This window comes from Acipenser ruthenus, chromosome 27 (assembly GCF_902713425.1).
Source record: "Acipenser ruthenus chromosome 27, fAciRut3.2 maternal haplotype, whole genome shotgun sequence".
NCBI classification, from domain to species: domain Eukaryota; kingdom Metazoa; phylum Chordata; class Actinopteri; order Acipenseriformes; family Acipenseridae; genus Acipenser; species Acipenser ruthenus.
The window spans coordinates 25,208,163-25,227,080 of record NC_081215.1 but is presented as its reverse complement, the minus strand read 5'-3'; the positions used below and the strand labels follow the sequence as shown (position 1 = coordinate 25,227,080).

Genomic DNA, 18,918 nt, shown 5'->3' with positions numbered 1-18,918 from the left:
GAATGACAACATTGACTTCACAGTAGGTATCTCAATTGGGTTTATTTACATAAAATGTGTGTTTTGGAGACACAGAAACAGGAAGGAGCACACAGATCTCTCCGGGGTTCTGCAGACACAAGGTGTTCCCGGTATTCCTATTTGCTCTCAGCTTTATTCTAGTTTTGGCGTGTCCTTGGACTCGCGGTGCGCAGGGAACACCTCCCACGGACTGTTCAAGTCGAATTTCCGGAACTCCTGGGACAGCTCGACAGGCTCAGCCACCACACGCTTCACCTCATCATCATAGCGCACCTGAAGAAGGGGAGGCACGAACACATGATCCATGGGGGGGGGGGGGGAATAACACTCCCATTGCACAGCTGTTACACCCATTCCAGGTTTTATTACAAGCTTGATTAGCCACAGTGTGTTTTATTTAACTCATAGTAAAACCACTGTAGGGAGCTGCAAGACTGTTGAGAACCACAGCTCCTTGGAGACTTGCCAGGGAAGGAAAGCAATAACCAGCCCTGTAACCTTTATAGAGCACTGCAGTCTTATTTCCATCCCACAGTTGTGTTTGGAGGATTTTGTCAAATCAAATTTCCAATTTCTATTAAAGCCACAGAGCCCCACTATCGCTTATTTTACACTACAATAGGATTCACCAGAAAGGTCTATCATTTCTTGCATTGATACACCATAAACCACTGTAATTCAATACTGTGTGTTATTTAAACAAATTTAAATAAAGTAAAATATAAAGGATGACTCAAAATACTAAATCAAGTCTACTTGTTCATTGAAAAAAAATACCTTTTACACAAAAGGAATAAACACTGAATCGGTCAAACACAGATTTACAGGGCTATACATTATTCCATAGTTTAGTCCTGTATTTTCTGTAAAGCTCAAATGTAAACATGGAATCATGAGGCTGCAGAAAAACTGATTTACAGCCTTGAATAAAACTGTTCTTACTTCCACATATCCAGAGAGAGGGAAGTCCTTTCTAAATGGATGACCCTCAAAACCGTAGTCTGTAAGAATCCTTCTCAGGTCAGGGTGGTTTGCAAAGAAAACACCGTACATGTCCCAAATCTGAGGATATGAAAACATGAAATGCTGTATCACAGCAAGAAACACCACACAAATAAGCCATTTAAAAAGTCTCTTCATATCTGTCTAACAAAGAAGCCAAATGGATTGTGAAGCAAACCCTTAACTAGGTCCAGATCCATCTACATCCATGTAATTCTTAATAAACTGTTACAAAAATAAATACAATAAATTCAAAAGGCATCATATGAATTATTCATGTAGATAAATGATACAAATGCTCTTTTGTCTTATTAAATATGTCACAGTACTGCCATTTGTTACACTGTACATTCCCATTTGGAGGACAAAACCTTGTGGTCTATATATGCATTTCTTCTGTTATAAGACTTAACAGTCAGTAACAGCTGCCAATCCATAATCAACATGTGGAATTGTTTAAATACTGGTAATTATTAAAGTGTGGATTCAATAAAAATAAAACACTGCTCTATGGCGACAGATTCAAACAAGTTTTACACACTGACTGGCCAAAAAATTAGTGACCTGAAACCAAAGCCCACAACGCTTTCCCTTAATTGTTTCAGAATAAAGGCACCCATCTCTCTCGTATACTGTACACAGATTAAATGGGACACATGACACTGTAAAGGGGGTTCAATGAATCACCACTTACTTGGAGCTACAAGCTGGAATAATACAGAGCTAAATGATTTGTCAGATCTGCCGCTGTTTAGATCGCTGTCTAGACCCCTGTGATTCTCACCTCTCTCTCGTACCAGTTGGCAGCAAGGTGGACTGGAACTGCAGAGTCCACAGGAGTCAGCTCATCAGTGTAGGTCTTAATGCGAATTCTGGAGTTAAAGCGCAGAGACAGGAGATTGTATACGAGCTGCGAGAAAGTGAACAAAGTCAGATGGGATTAATCTGCATTGAACATCTGCCTGCTGTTACTGACTCCTGTGTGGCTTTTTAAAAAAAAAAAAACAATAGCTGTGGTTTGATATTTGACCCATATGCCAGTGGTCATTAATCAGCAGGGAGATTAAAAAACAAAGACAGGCTACATTGCAAAACAGCACAACAGAGGCAGGTAACTGCACACAACGAATGGCACAGAATTTAGACAAGGTAGCGAAACGGTTTCTAGTGCTTTACCTCAAACCTGTTCTGGCGAGAGGGAATATCCACCGCTGTCTGGTCAGTCAAGTTTTTAAACTGCGCATTGGTGTGATCTCTCAGGAAGAGGAGAACTGGAACCACCCCATCAGGGTGGATCATAACCTCCAGCTCATTAAAACAGGTCACCTGGAAAGAAACACAAAATCAGCATCTACACATGCAACACAAACACACACCTTTTGTTCTTCACTTTACCATTTAGTTCCTAGTCCTCACAATTGAATACAGGTGTTGTTATACCATGTAATGCAATCGCTCTGTGTTATATGAAAGGTCAAACTAATTTCCCTCAGTGACAGCATCAAGCAACACAGCCCCCCAGAACTTGACTGGTACAGGCCCACACTGGTACACTTAGATATTATGGTGAGCACGCCAGTTTCTGTGCTGTGTACGAGGAGCTGGAAACATACCTGCACTTGCTGGACATATTTGGGAAGGATCTCTGCGATATACTCTCCAAACGCTGACAGCTGGTTATGGGTCACTTCATCCTTGGGCCTGACAGTAGCTGAAACACAGGGAAATTTTACTGTTATTACTGTTTTGTGGTCAATCAAGTTTATATATAAACACAACTTAAAACACTTCAAAAATAAGATGCATGGGGTCAATTTAAAAAGCAGCATACACAAAAAACAATACAGGAGAAATTGTTCGCGATACTCACGTCTAGTCTCTGTGGTTGTGCTGTCAAACCTGCCATGGACCAGAGCAGGACTGCGACTGACAACTGAAACATATACAGAAAGAAAATGCATGCAAATCACTAGTACTGGGGTTTACTGGGAGCAAAGCGAGTATTACCCAGCAGCCACATGCAGCATTCAGATCGTGATATAGATAAGAGCCCCGTTTAATCTGAATATTTGAATTCACTCACCGTACTTAAGCAATACTGTCTGGCTACACACAAACCACAAATACAGAATGTAGTGACTACTGCTCACAATATGTGTGGGGTTTTTTTTCGGACTGGGTGTACTGCGTAGAGCAGCCGTTTTTGGCGTCAGCTTCAAACAAATAATAGAGTATATGCATATTTTTTAATCAATCGGAAGAGGCGTTTCGGTTTTTTTTTCTTCCAATTCAAATTAATGTTGTTGAGTATAGATAAAGACACACAGGAACAGAGGGATCGACGAAAACGGAAAGGTCACCCGCACGAATTACTGAAACTGTACCATGGCAAAAATAAACTCCACGATACTGTGCCGTTTTTAGCGAAAGAAGGTTGCACAAAAAGCAAGCTCTTTTTATATTTATTCATCAACCTTATTGTTTTGACTTACAACTGAAATTCCTGCTGAATCCTCCGCGGACAAACCGACACAAGGAGGACGCCATCTTCGCCGGAACTCGGTGTTCACGGTGATGTCATAGAAACTTTAGCAGAGAGGAAACGCATCCAGACACAAGCAAAGGCAATGAAAACTGCAACCTCGTGTTCGCCATGATGGCTCTCTCTCTCCTCCTCCCCCCCCCCAAGAATACGTATTTAATCGAGCCATCCGCTTTCGTGTCCCGTATTATAATTCCCGACGTGCTTCGGTGTATCGAGAGTGTTCCGCATCGGACCGGTTTTCTCAGTTACACACACGGATACGCTAGGAAGGGGTTCGTTGTCTTTCTCACTCCGTTGTACGCCAGTGCTCGTCCAGTAGTAAATTATTAACTCGTCTTGACTGTTTTAATTGAGAAGGACCACAGCGTTAAAATACTCGCACAGTATTCACATTCAGAAAACAGCCGGGAAGTTTGGGAAGTCCAGGTAATTTAGCAAAATTGCAGTGTTTTGTACAGGTTAAAGAAAAAATGTACGTAACATGTAATAACACGCTGCAGCAACACATTGTTAGTGCTGCCAACATTTTTTATAAAACAAACACTAGATCTAATAATATTTTATATTACAACTGTAGTATTTAACATTACATCAAAGTATTTTTTTTTGCTTTTAGAGCATACCATACTACTCTACTTTTGCGTTTTGTTGTCACGCGAAGAACTGAAAATAAACCAAGAATCATTACGACCTATTTTAAAAGCAAATGTCAATAGCATTTAAGGAAATTCTGAATCCAAGTATAATATTGTACGAAGCTATATATATATATATATATATATATATATATATATATATATATATATATATATATATGTGTGTTCACTTAATTTAAATTAGTACGTCAGTTTTTTTTGAGGCACACATTGGCTGGTGTACTAGCAAACATTAAATACTAATACAAAATGCAATATTTTGTTGAAAATTTGTTGTGTTCTGCCTGTCGTGTTGTGTTTCTGGAATAAATCAAATTTGTTGATACTTATATATTAGCTGTGTATTTTGTTATTATTATTATCTTTGTCGTCCTCTCTGAATTTTCAGATGCAGTCAAATGATGACAGTGGGGTGCTGAACGTCAGCGGCTCTGGCGAGGAAAACTACTTCCTCAGCTACACCTTCACGGACCGGACCCACTCGGGCCGGGTGGTGAAGAGCATCATGGACCTGTGCCTGGAGGACGGGCTCTTTGCTGATGTCACCGTCTCGGTGGACGGGAAGGAGTTCCAGCTGCACAGGCTGGTGCTGTCGGCTCAGAGCTGCTTCTTCCGCTCCATGTTCACCTCCAACCTGAAGGAGGCTCACAACCGCAGCATCGAGCTGAAGGACGTCAGCGCCCCTGTCTTCCAGCTGCTGGTGGATTACATCTACCACGGGACCATCAAGCTGAGGGTGGAGGACTTGCAGGACACCTACGAGATGGCCGACATGTACCAGCTGACCGCGCTGTTTGAGGAGTGCTCCCGGTTCCTGGCCCGCACGGTGGAGGTGAGGAGCTGCCTGCAGGTGATGTGGCTGGCTGACCAGCACAGCGACCAGGAGCTGTACACCGCAGCCAAGCACTGCGCCAAGATCCATCTGGTGCAGCTCCACCACACAGAGGAGTTCCTCAACCTGCCTCTCCGCCTGCTCACCGACATCATCAAGGGTTTGCACTTGAAGCATGTTAAATATATATTTACAAAAAACATCTAACCGAGTTTACACACTACTTCTCTTGATATTTTCATGAAAGATTCATTTTTTTTTAAATCAGCCTTTTGTAGCAGTTGAATCGCGTCAATGCTGACGAATGGGACTCACATTCAAACTTTATTGATATTATTTTAAGTCTGTCTTTAATCTTTAAGTTTGGGTCTCGACGAACTAGTTTCATAGGGCCCAATTGGCACTAATCTTGGATTTACTACTGTTACTGTGTGTAGTCCAGCATAAGTGCTGGTGCAGTATGGTAGTAAGGGTCTGTGAAACCTGTTTAAAAAAAGTCTGATTTGGGGAAAAAAAAATAAAAAAAAATCTTTAAACCTACAGATGGTGTTCCAAGCTCACAGAACCCGACCGTTGCAATAGAGACATGGATAAACCACAGTAAAGAAGAAAGAGAGGGTTACTCTGTCATGCTGCTGGACAGCCTTAAGGTACAGTATAGACTTGCTTAAAATGGGTAAACTACTGCATGTAATGTGTATTCAAGTAAACTGTGTTTCATTTTTAAAACAGGAGATTGGTGAAAACGTGCACATCTATCTGATCGGGAAGGAGGAGACGCGCACGCACTCCCTGGCCATGTCCCTGCACTGCACGGAAGACGATGTCATCAGCGTCAGTGGGCAGAACAGCCTGTGCCACCAGATCACTGCAGCCTGCAAGCACGGGGGCGACCTGTACGTGGTTGGGGGCTCCATCCCTCGCCGCATGTGGAAGTGCAACATGCAGACCATGGACTGGGAGCGCTGCGCCCCGCTGCCCCGTGACCGGCTGCAGCACACCCTGGTCTCTGTGCCGGGGGAGGATGCCATCTACTCCCTGGGCGGCAAGACGTTGCAGGACATCCTGTCCAACGCAGTGATCTATTACACTGTACAGGACAACATGTGGACCGAAACCCGCCAGCTTGACACTGCTGTGTCTGGAGCAGCTGGGGTTAACCTGGGTGGCACCATCTACCTGCTAGGTGGAGAGGAGAATGACATGGACTTCTTCACTAAGCCCTCACGGCTTATCCAGTGCTTTGACACGGCCACGCAGAAGTGCCACATCAAGCCCTACGTGCTCCCCTTTGCCGGCTGCATGCATGCCACCGCCCACAAGGACCTGATTTTTATCGTGGCCGAAGGCGACTCACTGGTGTGCTACAACCCCCTGTTGGAGAGCTTCACCCGGCTGCGCTTCCCAGAGGTGTGGAGCTGCATGCCCTCCTTCTGGAAGGTGGCAAGCTGCAACGGCTGCATCTACGTCTTCAGGGACAAGTGTAAGAAGGGAGACGCCAACACGCTCAAGTTCAACCCCGCCACCTCCGTCGTCTCTGTTATCAGGGGGATCAAAATCCTCCTGACGAACTGGCAGTTTGTGTTGGCTTGACCCCATCTTAATGGGAGGAATTGTTACACCACCGAGCTGTTTTCCTGAATCCAGGAGCTTAGTCTGATTAACTGTTTGTTAGGTTCAGTTACAGGCAGATTTACTTCCTCCATATGTCACACACCCCAACCCTCCCATTGAGCATAATCATTTATTTTCATCCCTGTCACTCCAACCCGTTGGTAGCTTAGTGTGTCTGGGGTGACTAATTCAGTACATTAAATCATACAACCTCAACACTTTGATGCAAACTTCTGTGTATTATGGTAATCCATCAGCACTAAAATCTGAGGCTTGTCATTCGTGTGATGTTTATAATTTACCAATATTCTCTTGTAAGCATCATTAGGTTGTTTATGTCAATGTACTCTAGTGGCAGACCCTGTATATTTTTTTGTTTCTGTTTTCTCTCATGATTTTTGCATAATTTACTACAACTGCCTAATGCATCATTAGAGCTAAGGAAAGACAAACAAGTGAGATTACAATAAAGAAGCACTTAGAACACAGCTGGTTTCAGTTGAAACCAAGCAGAAAACAATTCTCTTTATTCATTTAATGGCTTCTGTGAAGCGACTCAATATCCGCGGTAGCCTCAGAAGCCACGCATTAAAATTATAGTTAATATAGAGCTGGCTAACAAAAACAGAAATGCCTGACATAACACAATTAGTTTATGGCCACGATGGGGCCGTCTGCAGTGTTAAATAGTTAATGGATGAATCGCATGATTGCTTTCAATTGAGAGGGAATTGACAGAATTCTCAGTTCTCTAGAATCCAGAATGGCCACTTGCAGCAATTCCATTGAGGCTGTTCCTGGTGTGAGTAATTTATGCAGTTTTGTAGACACGAGCTCCACCTCTAAGAGCTATCGTCTTGCCCATCCTACTGAAACTGCAACAAGGAGAAGGAGCTTTTATAAATTACAGAACACACATGGGTGTGGGATAATTTAGTAGTCATGTGAGGGACAGTCCATTTCCACAGGCGTTCCTGCTGCATATTTAGAGAAGCATTTTGAGTTCTTTGTCACAGTCTTTGTGTAATAGGAGAGGGAAAGGCTTGTCTAAATGTATGAATGTTTAAAGGGTGTGTTGTTCCCTCACCAAGCTGTAGGCCTTGAAAGAAGGTGTATCGTGTCATGTGATAACTTAGGGATAGATACAGTTTTTGTCTTTTCATTCTGAGAAATACTTTATCAAGCGATATACAATGGGCATATTTAAATGGCCTTGGGTGAAGAGGGAATCATTTTTTTATTATCATGGAGTGTCTATGACATGCATGCAAGTCTCACAGTAAAAGAATACTATAATCAGTTACCTTCATGTGCGTCATGGAAAGTCATTTTGCTTCCAATGCTTAATAAAAAAATATATATCCCTAGTTTGTTTCTCTCAATATAACATACTACTTTTTTTTTTTGTGCAGTTCACGACATTACAAGAAATGTTTTTATGTCTTAACCCTTCAAGGTACAATGGACTTGAGCCCACACAAAAACAATGCTAACTTTCTTACAATGGTCGGTTTCCTCTTGATAACGGAGTATCTCTCAAATGTATTTGAAGAAGAAACTGTTTGAACAGCCACTCAATTCCTTGTGTATCTTAAGGTGAAGCATGTTTTGTTTAGGGTGTGTTGATATTTAGCCAAAACCACTTAGTCAGCCATCTTAAGTCAAAGGAAAAGCTACTGTTAATTTTTTTCCAGGAGAGTTTCCATTAAATCATTACACTGAAAACATTAAATCAGTGACTCAAATAGTTAGTAGTGTGTACATATAATTAAAAAATCTAATAAAATTCAGGCAGTAACTGATTTTATATTTTACAATTGTATTTATGAACAATACAACATGGATATGCAGATCTTCGTTTTAGAGAACAAAAAAAATACCTTTCTTTGGTATTACTCGAGGATCTAGAAAGAAGAGGTCATTTAAACCAAGTTATCCTGTTTCCAAGAAGCCAGAGGTGTCAGTAACAGCAGCACACTGTGTTACAATATTCAATTTACAGAATACAAATAAGAACACTAATTAAAATGCATACAGAAGTAAAGTCAGTTACTCCTTATAATCAAATAGTACAAATTGCAGTTCTGAAATTTGTAGAATTAACAGCTTTCAGTTACAGGACTATTCTGTAGACATTTCCAGTTCAGGCAGACCAGTTAACTATCCTTGCAGCGCCACTGGTCAGTTTCCCCTTCACCCTACGCTCTACTTTATTCCATCTAGATGCCAAATTGACTTGAGGAGGGAAGGACCTTTTTAGGAGGATTATCAGATCAAGATTAAAAGAAGAGGATAGTTGGTGTGGGGAGAGATCAAATGTTATTTCAGAGACATTTTTAAATTCCTGTCATTTAAATCGCAGCTCGGACTAGATACTTCTTTTGGCAGATGAGTAATCAAAGAGAGTGCACACAATTGTACTTTCCCTTTTCAGAGGTTGGTTGATTAGGATACGAGGCACCTGGATGGATAAAGAGATTATATAACTTCATTTTCAGATCACTGCAGATGTACAGTAAACAGAGGTGTGACGATTGGATACAAAGAACTCCCGACATTCTTAATAAGAAGTGACTGTAGTTTTGTTGTACGTCTCTGTGTAGCAATTTGCCGAATGCTGTTGCCTGCTGATTTCACTAACAGCGATAGAACACAAGTGATTCAATTGCATTAATCATTTTAAAGCCTCTCCAACAGCGAGGATATTACACAAAAGTGACACTTGAAAATCAGGTAGCCAAATTGGCAAGACTTAAACTGTGCTTTCTTTTATTTCTTTTTTATGAAAAGCACTGTTCAGGGATCGGCTTAATATCCCAGAACGCAACACGGAAAAATATACACACTTGCTGCAGAGCTCTCTGGTTTGCAGCCTTATCAGATAAACACTACATTTACCAGAAACAAGGTGTGCTTGATTCAGCCAGGAGGCTCCCATGTACTTTGTCAGCATCTTAAAATAGGAAATTAAAATCTTAAAATTCACTCCAGAATAAACGAAGCAAAAGCCAGAGACAGAAGTTAAAGTGAATCTTTGCTACTCAGTTTATGTTCTACTTAAAATACTGAGCCAGGATTGTCCGTTGGCAACAGCATAGTTTACACACACACATACAGCATAGTTACTCATGTATTATAAATAAAACGTCTCGGCAGCTGAAGATTTAACGGTTATATAGACTAAAGCAATGACAGACTGAGATGACAAATTAAACAAACCTTGACAGATGTAACAGGAATTTAAAAAGCAGGTTTCTAAGAGAAGGGAAACTAAAAAGAAAAAGGTAGACAACCCCACTGGCTAGGTACACAACTGCACAATAACGTCTTTGCATGAATTCATGAGTTACTTGCATTTGCACTGTACTTGATAATGCATGGACTGATTATTTACTGTAAACCCAGATTAAACACAAAATTAATAAAATAACCTATTGGCCAGAATATAAAATAATTAGAGCTTTATGTATCTACCTACCTACATTAAAGATTTTACAGAGTTAATTTAGAAGTCAGACCACTCCTGACGTGTATTCTCCTGCTCTGATAACTTATTAAATGTGCAATGCATGCTGCTGAATAGAACTCTTCCACCAAATTGCACATGCCCGAGGTTTAGGCTGTACAAACAAAAGTTGCCATCAGCATGTAAACCAGAACCCATTTTCTCCACACAGCAGGGAAGATGCTAGCTGTGTTCAATAATAATCCTTCACAGACCCCACCTTGAGAACAATTGGATACATTTTTTTCATACTTGCTTGGCTTAGATAGAGATGCCTTGCCCTGCACAATTATGTAAGAAACAAGCCACGGTGCTAAAATAAGTCTACAGAACTCTCAGTACAGAATAGCTTAAATACATCAATAAAAATGATCAAATCTACTTTCATTTTATATATCCAGTATTAACACCTGCAGGCTGATTTATTTTAACTTCATATTTCAGTTCCTATTGATTATGCCCGGTCTGGCAAATAAAGCAACCTTACTGTCAAAAACCTGTCTGTCGAGAATTATTACCACTATAGTTCTGTATGACGAATATTCAGAACAAGGCAAAAGTGAATGACGCCTGAGAACTCTGCCCATGAGATTTCATGCTAATAAGCTGCCACTGAACCAACTTCACCCCCACCTTCACCCTTAAACGTGCACAGAATCACAGTGCGGTTTTAAATATTTATATATATATTAAATATAATAGACAAAGTATTAGAAACACCAGGGGTATACTGCGGGATATGGAGATAGACAGACACCAGTGACTGTAATAACTGAGGAATGGTCATTCAAACCCTTTGCAGACTGACCTGCCCGGCCGCAGTTACCCTACATCCTATGTTCAGTGCAATGGCAGGCGTTTCTCCTTTGTTTTTGCTCAACTCATATATTGTTCTCTGATGGAGGATCAGTCCAGTGTCACGCAGGTTTCGCGGTACAGACTTGCTCATGGTACTGGCGCAGCACCTCCAGCTGTCCCTGTCGAACGAGGACGTGAGGACGGACGGACGCCATGAAACTGCATGCCTGCTCGGGACTCCAGCAGTGCAGCTGCAGGGGGAAGACAGGCAAAAAGACAATGAAGCTGCATCTTACTGTTCATCACAATTCAAATGCTTAGAGCTATAAAGACTGGAGAACAAGGGGGGCTTGACTGAAGTCTTTACAATCTTTACAAGCAGCGGACAAACCCTGGCCAATACTGCTAGCACAGCACAGGGCAGAGAACCAGAGGACACAGGCCTATAATCTCCCCCCTAAGCAAACTGTCTACTATGGAAAATCAGGCTCACAGTTGTAAATTAAGAGTTAGATTTAGGGCTGTTGTTGCTGATGTGTTCCGTGCTCTCGACTCACCCTTATTAGATACGCAGCTACTAAAGTGGCACTGCGCGACCGGCCAGCCTTGCAGTGAACGTACACACTGTCTCCCTGCTCCTTGTGCTTCAGAGCAAAGTCGACTCCTTTGTGGAGATTTTCCAGGCTGGGAACTCCAGTGAAGTCCACTGTGCTCAGACACAGCTGCTCCACTCCCACAGACTTCCACTCCTGAAACACAGAGAGAGAGATATGCACATCAGCGATGGAAAGAAGACTCCAATTGCACAGCAGTTTCACCCATTCCAGGTTTTAATACAAGCTTGATTAGCCAGTGTATAGGTAACAAGGTCAAGTGTGTCTTATTAAACTCAACGTGAAGCCTGGAGTGGATCAAACTGTGATGCAATTGAAGTCTTATTCCCATCCCAGCATGTATTTAGTCTTTTCGAATGATCTCTAAAAAGTTTAGGGAAATCTGGTTCTGGAGTGATGTCGCTTCCCAGATTTATTAGGTACATATTAAATCATTTTATACTTCCAAGACAATGAATTAAAGACTTGCTATAGCAAAGACTTGGACTGGAGATGCTGCGGTCTATCAGAATGAATACCCCTTAAGCCAGAGGTGTCCAATCACAGTCCTGGAGGAGCATTCCACTCCAGGTTTAACAGCTAAAATGAGATCATTAACTACTGCGGGTCTGGATGAGGCTTAATTGGTTCAATTAAACAATTTAGAACAGGCGTGGAAGAGCCAACTTCGGCCACTCCTGCCTTAACCAGACTCCTCAAAGACCAAGATGTTTCAAATTAATCCAAAGACGAGCAGTATCTTACCTGAGCAGTATTGCAAAAGTATTTAGTCTCATATTCTTCATTCATGGTAATGACGCCTGTCACGTTTTCCTTCTCCACCAGCTACGGGAAATGTAAGAAATGTTCAAGAATAGTGTAATACTAGTTAACTTCTTATCCCTGATAATTACCATTGTATAAACTGGATCACAGATGTGGGTCCACCCAACATGCAGAATATTCAGTTAACCAACAGGTGTACATCTGAACCGACAGCAAAACATGTAGTATTTTCAAAGCCAATACATTACCTCTTGCGTCATCGATTTAAAAGGCAAAGCTCCGAGAAGCACAGTTTGATCTATTCTGTCAAACCACCTCCTTGCCGATATTTTCTCCATACAAACATTGTAAGCGAGGGTCGGATAAAACAGAAATCTCGCCGACAGGCCTGCCATTTCAACGTCTAACCGTCTAAAAAAAAATTACAAAACACTAAGACCACAACTTGAGTACATTCACATGAGCCATGTTTGATTTGACAGTGGCAGTGTAAAATCGATCTGTGGTTTCTTTACGTGCTCCCTCTTGTGGATAGGAGGACTGTCAGAATGCTGCCTTGTTTAGAGGACTGGCAGCAAGTGTTCAGATGCTATTTCTTCTGTTCAGTTTTATGGCCTCCAAAACAGCCTGTAAAAACAAAAGGCTTCGATGCTATTTAAACCTACAGTCTGTAAATAGAACAGGTCTTTAATTGATTGCCAGCTGCAATAGATCCAAGCACGACATAATAGTTTACCTCACCTTCACCCACAAACACACACTGACACACGCACACACACACACACATACGCACACACACACACACTCACACACACTCAAACACACTCACACATACGCACACGCACGCACGCACACACACACACACACACATACTGACACACACACTCACAGCACTGGTGGAAGGTCATTAGTTATAGGAGGCTGTGTGGTCCACTGGTTAAAGAAACGGGCTTGTAACCAGGAGGTCCCCGGTTCAAATCCCACCTCAGCCACTGACTCATTGTGTGACCCTGAGCAAGTCACTTCACCTCCTTGTGCTCCGTCTTTCGGGTGAGACGTAGTTGTAAGTGAATCGGAAGCTGATGCATAGTTCATACATCCTAGTCTCTGTAAGTCGCCTTGGATAAAGGCGTCTGCTAAATAAACAAATAATAATAAAAAAAAAACATTTCTTTATTTCTTTATTTTCTACATGCAAATAAGGCACAACTCAACCAGCTCACCCATCGATAGGGAAAGCAATACTAATTGGTAGCCATAGCAACAGAGTAACTGGCACACCATAAAGTCAAAAATGATGCTTTTAATATCCAAATGATCCTATATCGTGCTGCCACACTAGATGGGCTTCCTGTGCAGCAGATATTAGGACCCCACCTGATGGAGGGTGTGAAGCTCAGGTGGGATACTAATACTTGCTGCACAGACAGTGGTACCAGGATAAATGAGCTTCACTAGAAAGTGAAGGATAGATGGGGTTTGGAGAAACTAAATCTACAGAATGATAAAGAGGGCTTGGAAGGAAGTTACTATGCTAATGAGAAGCCTGAAAATGTGTTTTAAAGTCTCGGATATTACATCAAACCGAAATGCTTAGGGATCCATCAGGAGCACTTTCACATCGCCCCAGGCTTGACATGTGAGATTATTATTCTGCTCCAGTGCTGCAGACACCCTGCAGCCACGATGGGTGAAGCTGTGGTTGACTGGGAATTACAATGTGTTCCAAACCTCCTTGACTTTAACAAAACACCTTACTTGTGAAATGAGCATTAATGTTTCCAAGGAAAATACAGACTAGAGGGTTCCAACAAACCACTGAGAGCATCTCTTTCCTCGTGCAGTCGATTTTATATCAGAACATGAAGTCTGCAAGGCTAATTCAGTCAGATATTAAGTCATCATAACAATATAACACAGCCAGGATACACCACAGCTGCAGATTTTAGGAGGGTTTTTTCTTAGAGCAGTTTACAGCACTGGGAAATCACCCTGGATTGTACCAACTACCCATCTTTGGTTATCCTGTGGAGAACCCCTAAAAAGAAGCGTTGATGCAATCCAAGGGAATTCCCTGGTGCTGTAAAATGCTCTAAAAATCCCAGCGGGGTATAGGTTGGTTAAAACAACCCTGAAAAACAGACAGAGCCAGACAGACAGGTGTCAAAACTATTGTTTCACTATACTATGCAACGGGACATTTACACAGCCTCACCATATAAACATAAACAGAAAACAGTATTCCTTCAAAAAACCTGCATCAATATTTAACATTGGCCAGAATTTGTAATGCATTGGTAACCACCAGTACTGTCTTGTAAAGGTATGGTGACCATATGGCTCTCTGTTCAGCAGGACAGTTTGGAACAGTTCAGGCTTTTCAACTCTCAACCCAATGCATTCTGGTAAGTGTAGTCCTGCTGCTCTCAAAGGTAAGAATGGTACCTGAGACAGGTAAAACGTACCAGAATGCATTGGGTTGCGAGTTGAAACGCCTGAACTGTCCCGCTGAACACGGAGCCATATGGTCACCTTAAGTAAAGGTCCAGAACTCAAGATACCATCAGTGTGAGTCATTAGTGTAACATATCAATTATTAATGTATCACTTTTGACCTAATTTCTCAGGCAGTCAAAATAAACTAACAGTTACCGTGGCATAATTTAAGGATAATGGCCAATGAGGTTTTGTACTTTTTTGTAACTTATCAAATATCTTGTACGCTGCTGTTTAGCGCATAGCTTCTTTTAATGTGTAAAAATTATAACTAAAATTATAATGGAAGGCAGTAAACAGTCTATGAACCACGGCGTCTACCGTTAATTTTGCACCTGAAATTAAAACACAGGTAATCCAGCAAAAAAATGAAATGAAACACCACATATTTTTTTTAAACAAGAAAATAGTTTGGTCGCTACCATTGTGTACAACTGTGGGGAGTCCGACCTTTAAATAAGTATGTTTATAAAACGTTTTAAAACTGAATTCAAGGCGTGTATAAATGATTATAAATTATTTATTGATAGATTAAAGATATTTCAGACTTTTATGTTTACGTGGGCAGTTTGTGTGGCGTTTTGTTGAAAAAAAATCGATTTAGTTTCACCCCGCTGTAGGAATCGTTTGGTAAATGCAGGAAAGGCATCCATTTTGCAAAGCGAGAGTCTCCTTGCTGGGCTGTGTTGGAGAGGGTGGATACTGTCGAAAGAAATTTAAGAAAGAAGTGAGCGAGAGATACCGGCTGGACTTTAATATTCATTGTATTAATTGTGGGGTTCGTGAAACATCAGCATATCAGGTATGAATATTGTTTGTGTGACTTAATTATCGATTAACGGTTGTTCACCGGAATCGCTAAATAAACCCGCAGTGTTACACGGCGTGTACTGACAAGATAAGTGTGTTTCTTAACATATTCCAAGTTTATAATCGAACCCTTATTATTATTATTATTATTATTATTATTATTATTATTATTATTATTATTATTATTATTATTTTAACCTCCCAAAAAGTGTTTTGTGAAAACGGCTTGGTTGTTCATCTTCTGAGTTTGTCATACAGGTTTGCAATCTGATGATCAGACTTTTTCTTTTTCTTTTATTAGAACGGTGTGTGTGTGTTGTTTGTTTTTTTTCCCCACAGCTACGGTTACGGTCCACGAGAAAGTGTTATCTGTCTGCGTTTTGTGGCGGCGTGATATATTTATTATCGGTTTACGATTTCGTCAAAACGTGTCTAGTTATTGACAACCCCATCACCCCCGTTTTGTTACTTTGCAAAAGTTTATTAGTTAGGAGGTGTTGGCGATTGAGGCCTATGTCATTGATAATGCTATTGAGGTTTTATTTTACCCGCCTTCTGCCCCCCCCCCCCCCCCCCCCCGAGTATTTAGCAGCACAAAACTCAATTTGGAGGTAACGGTTAATCGTACAGTATTTAGTACGACAAGGACACAACACGAATTAAGCGATGTGATAGTCCTACACATTGATGACCCGTGTTTCTAACCAGAACAAAAAATAAATAAATCCCAGCAGACTATATGGAATAACTGCTTCGATACAGACGCTTATAAAACCCAGAAGAGATTTGTTCAGAAAGCGGGCATACTGTAGAAATGTTAGACGGCATGGGTGGAATAAGACTCCTATTGCATAGCAGTTTCACCCATTCCAGGTTTTACTACGAGCTTGATTAGCCACAGTGTACAGGTAACAAGCTCAGGGCTGTTTTATGGATGAAACTGCTATACAGCGGGGTTAGATGGTAATACATTTATAAAAAATCTCAATCTATGTACACACAGCAATCACAATTGGGAATTTGCACAATAAATACTGAAAGCAGAACGTTAATGAAGACAAAAGATCATGATGCTTACTTTATTTTTTAGTACTATTCCATGGAAAGCTAAAAATGAACTGTTATTTTACATGTTTTTGTATGTCGGCAATTTGAAACCGTGCCATTCATATTAAACTATAATCTAGCTTACATTGTCCATGCTGTTTTTTGTCTATGTACATTCCACTTCCCATATAAAAACAACTGCAGTAGTTTAATTGAAACACTAAAGAAATAACAACAAAGGTGTTTACATTAGTGTTACATGATTCTCTGGGGGCTACACATGCAAAGTAGTTTTCAGCTCTCTAGTGTGTAGTAATGAACACCTTCTTATAACTGCTGTAGTAGGACTTGGTACAACAAGTTCAGGATTGAGTTTCCTTCAGTTCAGGTCAGCAAAACTAGTAAAGTTCATGCCAGGCAGTCACATGTAGCCCTACAATATAGTTCAGCTTGCTCATAGTGTGCACATTGCTGTGGGGTTTATACAGAACAGAGTCAATTATTTCTAAACGCTGATTTTCAATCTGTAAAAAAAAACAGTACATTTTAAAACTACAAATAGGTTTTCCTCAATAAGCAGAGTTGTTTTTCAAGCAGAGTGGGTATATGTGAGTGATTGTTGCCATGGAACTGTGCCTTCGCTGTGCCAGGGTCTCTCTATTTTTGGGTCTTGGTAACACATGGTTTAATGGAGGAAGAAGTGGAGGTCTTCGTTATACTGTGAGACAATGGTATGCAGAGACAGCAGATAGTGAATATTACTGCAAAAAAAATGTATTTCCCCCCCCAAAGGCACTTAATTGACCATTAGACTATGAACTATGTGGATGCCTACTGCTTAATTCTGTGATATTGTCCCAAAGGTGCAGCCCTGAAATGAGAAGTAATTATTAGCTATTCAGTTTCCATATTCATACCAGGTCCCTTCTGAATCATAGAAAAACACATGAAAAGATGTGTACTGTAAACATGTAATTGCTTCTTGAAGACTGGACAGCACAATGACTTGCCTTGTAACTACAATTTTGTATTTCTTTAAACCAGATTTTGAAGAAACCTTTTTCAGAACTACTTCCAGGAAAGTGTCAGCATGTTTCATATTAGTGCCTATTAAGGGTAAAAAGCTTAGAGAGATGGCTGGAGTTGAAGCCTTTATGTGCTTGTGTGTAAAGTACAGGTCATTGTGCTTTCATTTGAAAGACCTTAAGAAGTGTCATGAGTGTACTACTAGTGGTTACTGTTTTAGTTGAAGACAGACGCTTGTGATATTTTAGTAGCGTCATTCAGGCTCTCTAAACACTTTCCAAAATGTTTTATATAACAGCAGTCATTTTAGTAGTAACAGTACTGTAGATTAATACTGTGCCATACAGTAATATAACAATGTTATCAATAGGACTCTCGATATAATGCGGTTTCAAATAAGAGAAATAATACAAAACAAATTGAAAAGTAAGGAAAACCTAAACAATAAAACAAGCAAATGACTACTCGTGGAATGTTTCCCTTTTATTTTCATTTTATCCCGGGAGTGTTTTTTAGGCAGTGAAAACAAGCTGCAAGACTAAACGAGACTAAGTCATGTGACCTGACACGTCCTGCTATCTGCTGTAACATGTGGAGCATTGCAGCACTGCTACCCTCAAATCTTGATTTAATAAGCCCTCCTTGACCCTTGACTTTATTAGTATTATTTATTTTTACTTCTGTGCTGTTGCCATGGTAACTGCAGTCTCATGGAGAGATTCTAGTGAGATAATCTTCTCTCCCTCTCTCTGGTGGGAGTGATTAGTGGGTTAAAATTCCCAGCTCTAACCCTCCTCATTTTTCCAATTTGTTTTTTTACATTAAAAAAAGTTCTTCCCCTTTTTTTAAATGTGTATTTTGTATAATTTGTTCGGAATTGTTTTGTGAATGTTGCACAGTCAGTTACTCTATGGAATAATATAATAAACCCTTGCATTGTTGCTGAACTCGAGGCCAGCCTGCAGCTCTTATCTACATGCTGAAAGCAGCCTCAGCACTAAGAGCACAAGGCATGTAAAGAAAATGTGAGCATTTTTCACTACAAGCACTAAAATGCAAATGTTCCAGCTATTAAGTTAAGATTTGCATAACAGCATCTTCAGAACAAGCTACAAATAGAAAAAAAATGAGTTAAAGGTAACATTGTTTTTGTTTGAAGAGATAATGGCAGGTCTGATTGATTTCCT

General features: G+C 40.7%; 4 protein-coding genes across 8 annotated transcripts in view; 2 read left to right on the top strand and 2 right to left on the bottom strand.

The window, feature by feature from the left end:
- Positions 1 to 23: 23 nt before the first annotated feature.
- On the bottom strand, positions 24 to 3,697 carry LOC117432015 (NADH dehydrogenase [ubiquinone] iron-sulfur protein 3, mitochondrial-like). Its single transcript, XM_034905091.2, has 7 exons — positions 3,516 to 3,697; positions 2,894 to 2,956; positions 2,637 to 2,734; positions 2,200 to 2,349; positions 1,808 to 1,933; positions 964 to 1,083; positions 24 to 294 (listed from the first exon to the last, which is right to left on the bottom strand). The coding sequence occupies exons 1-7, from the start codon at positions 3,568 to 3,570 to the stop codon at positions 154 to 156; spliced, it is 753 nt and encodes a 250-aa protein (XP_034760982.1). The 5' UTR covers positions 3,571 to 3,697; the 3' UTR covers positions 24 to 153.
- Positions 3,698 to 3,761: 64 nt separating this feature from the next.
- On the top strand, positions 3,762 to 7,158 carry kbtbd4 (kelch repeat and BTB (POZ) domain containing 4). 2 transcript variants are annotated; one of them, XM_034053939.3, is made up of 4 exons: positions 3,762 to 3,994; positions 4,613 to 5,216; positions 5,600 to 5,706; positions 5,789 to 7,158. In XM_034053939.3, exons 2-4 carry the CDS (start codon positions 4,613 to 4,615, stop codon positions 6,647 to 6,649), a joined length of 1,572 nt encoding a protein of 523 aa, XP_033909830.2. In that variant the 5' UTR covers positions 3,762 to 3,994; the 3' UTR covers positions 6,650 to 7,158. The 2 variants fall into 2 exon arrangements, with proteins under 2 accessions (XP_033909830.2, XP_058858652.1); XM_059002669.1 differs by having other exon boundaries at positions 3,770 to 3,840.
- Positions 7,159 to 7,888: 730 nt separating this feature from the next.
- Positions 7,889 to 12,936, bottom strand: LOC117432268 (phosphatidylglycerophosphatase and protein-tyrosine phosphatase 1-like). The gene is made up of 4 exons (XM_034053940.3): positions 12,601 to 12,936; positions 12,332 to 12,412; positions 11,531 to 11,722; positions 7,889 to 11,224 (listed from the first exon to the last, which is right to left on the bottom strand). Exons 1-4 carry the CDS (start codon positions 12,745 to 12,747, stop codon positions 11,093 to 11,095), a joined length of 552 nt encoding a protein of 183 aa, XP_033909831.2. The 5' UTR covers positions 12,748 to 12,936; the 3' UTR covers positions 7,889 to 11,092.
- Positions 12,937 to 14,806: 1,870 nt separating this feature from the next.
- LOC117432467 (CUGBP Elav-like family member 1) overlaps positions 14,807 to 18,918 on the top strand; it is a 43,361-nt gene continuing 39,249 nt past the window's right edge. Inside the window, exon 1 of one of the 4 annotated variants that reach the window (XM_059002035.1) lies at positions 14,807 to 14,920. In XM_059002035.1, coding sequence (XP_058858018.1) covers positions 14,877 to 14,920 — 44 coding nt within the window. In that variant the 5' untranslated portion in view covers positions 14,807 to 14,876. Of the gene's footprint in view, positions 14,921 to 15,478; positions 15,651 to 18,918 lie in introns of those variants that run through there. The other 3 variants (XM_059002036.1, XM_034054426.3, XM_034054425.3) reach the window with 3 other exon arrangements.

What these genes read in the sequence shown, in the direction of transcription:
- LOC117432015 (XM_034905091.2), bottom strand. Translation starts at nt 3,570, where the DNA reads ATGGCGTCCTCCTTGTGTCGGTTTGTCCGCGGAGGATTCAGCAGGAAT. An exon ending in AATATGTCCAGCAAGTGCAG is followed by an intron (nt 2,350 to 2,636) that starts GTATGTTTCCAG and finishes GTTTCTTTCCAG; the next exon opens with GTGACCTGTTTTAATGAGCT. An exon ending in CCAACTGGTACGAGAGAGAG is followed by an intron (nt 1,084 to 1,807) that starts GTGAGAATCACA and finishes TCATATCCTCAG; the next exon opens with ATTTGGGACATGTACGGTGT.
- kbtbd4 (XM_034053939.3), top strand. Translation starts at nt 4,613, where the DNA reads ATGCAGTCAAATGATGACAGTGGGGTGCTGAACGTCAGCGGCTCTGGC. An exon ending in GCTCACCGACATCATCAAGG is followed by an intron (nt 5,217 to 5,599) that starts GTTTGCACTTGA and finishes TTAAACCTACAG; the next exon opens with ATGGTGTTCCAAGCTCACAG. An exon ending in TGCTGCTGGACAGCCTTAAG is followed by an intron (nt 5,707 to 5,788) that starts GTACAGTATAGA and finishes TTTTTAAAACAG; the next exon opens with GAGATTGGTGAAAACGTGCA.
- LOC117432268 (XM_034053940.3), bottom strand. Translation starts at nt 12,747, where the DNA reads ATGGCAGGCCTGTCGGCGAGATTTCTGTTTTATCCGACCCTCGCTTAC. An exon ending in TTAAATCGATGACGCAAGAG is followed by an intron (nt 12,413 to 12,600) that starts GTAATGTATTGG and finishes CATTTCCCGTAG; the next exon opens with CTGGTGGAGAAGGAAAACGT. An exon ending in TAGCTGCGTATCTAATAAGG is followed by an intron (nt 11,225 to 11,530) that starts GTGAGTCGAGAG and finishes TTCCCCCTGCAG; the next exon opens with CTGCACTGCTGGAGTCCCGA.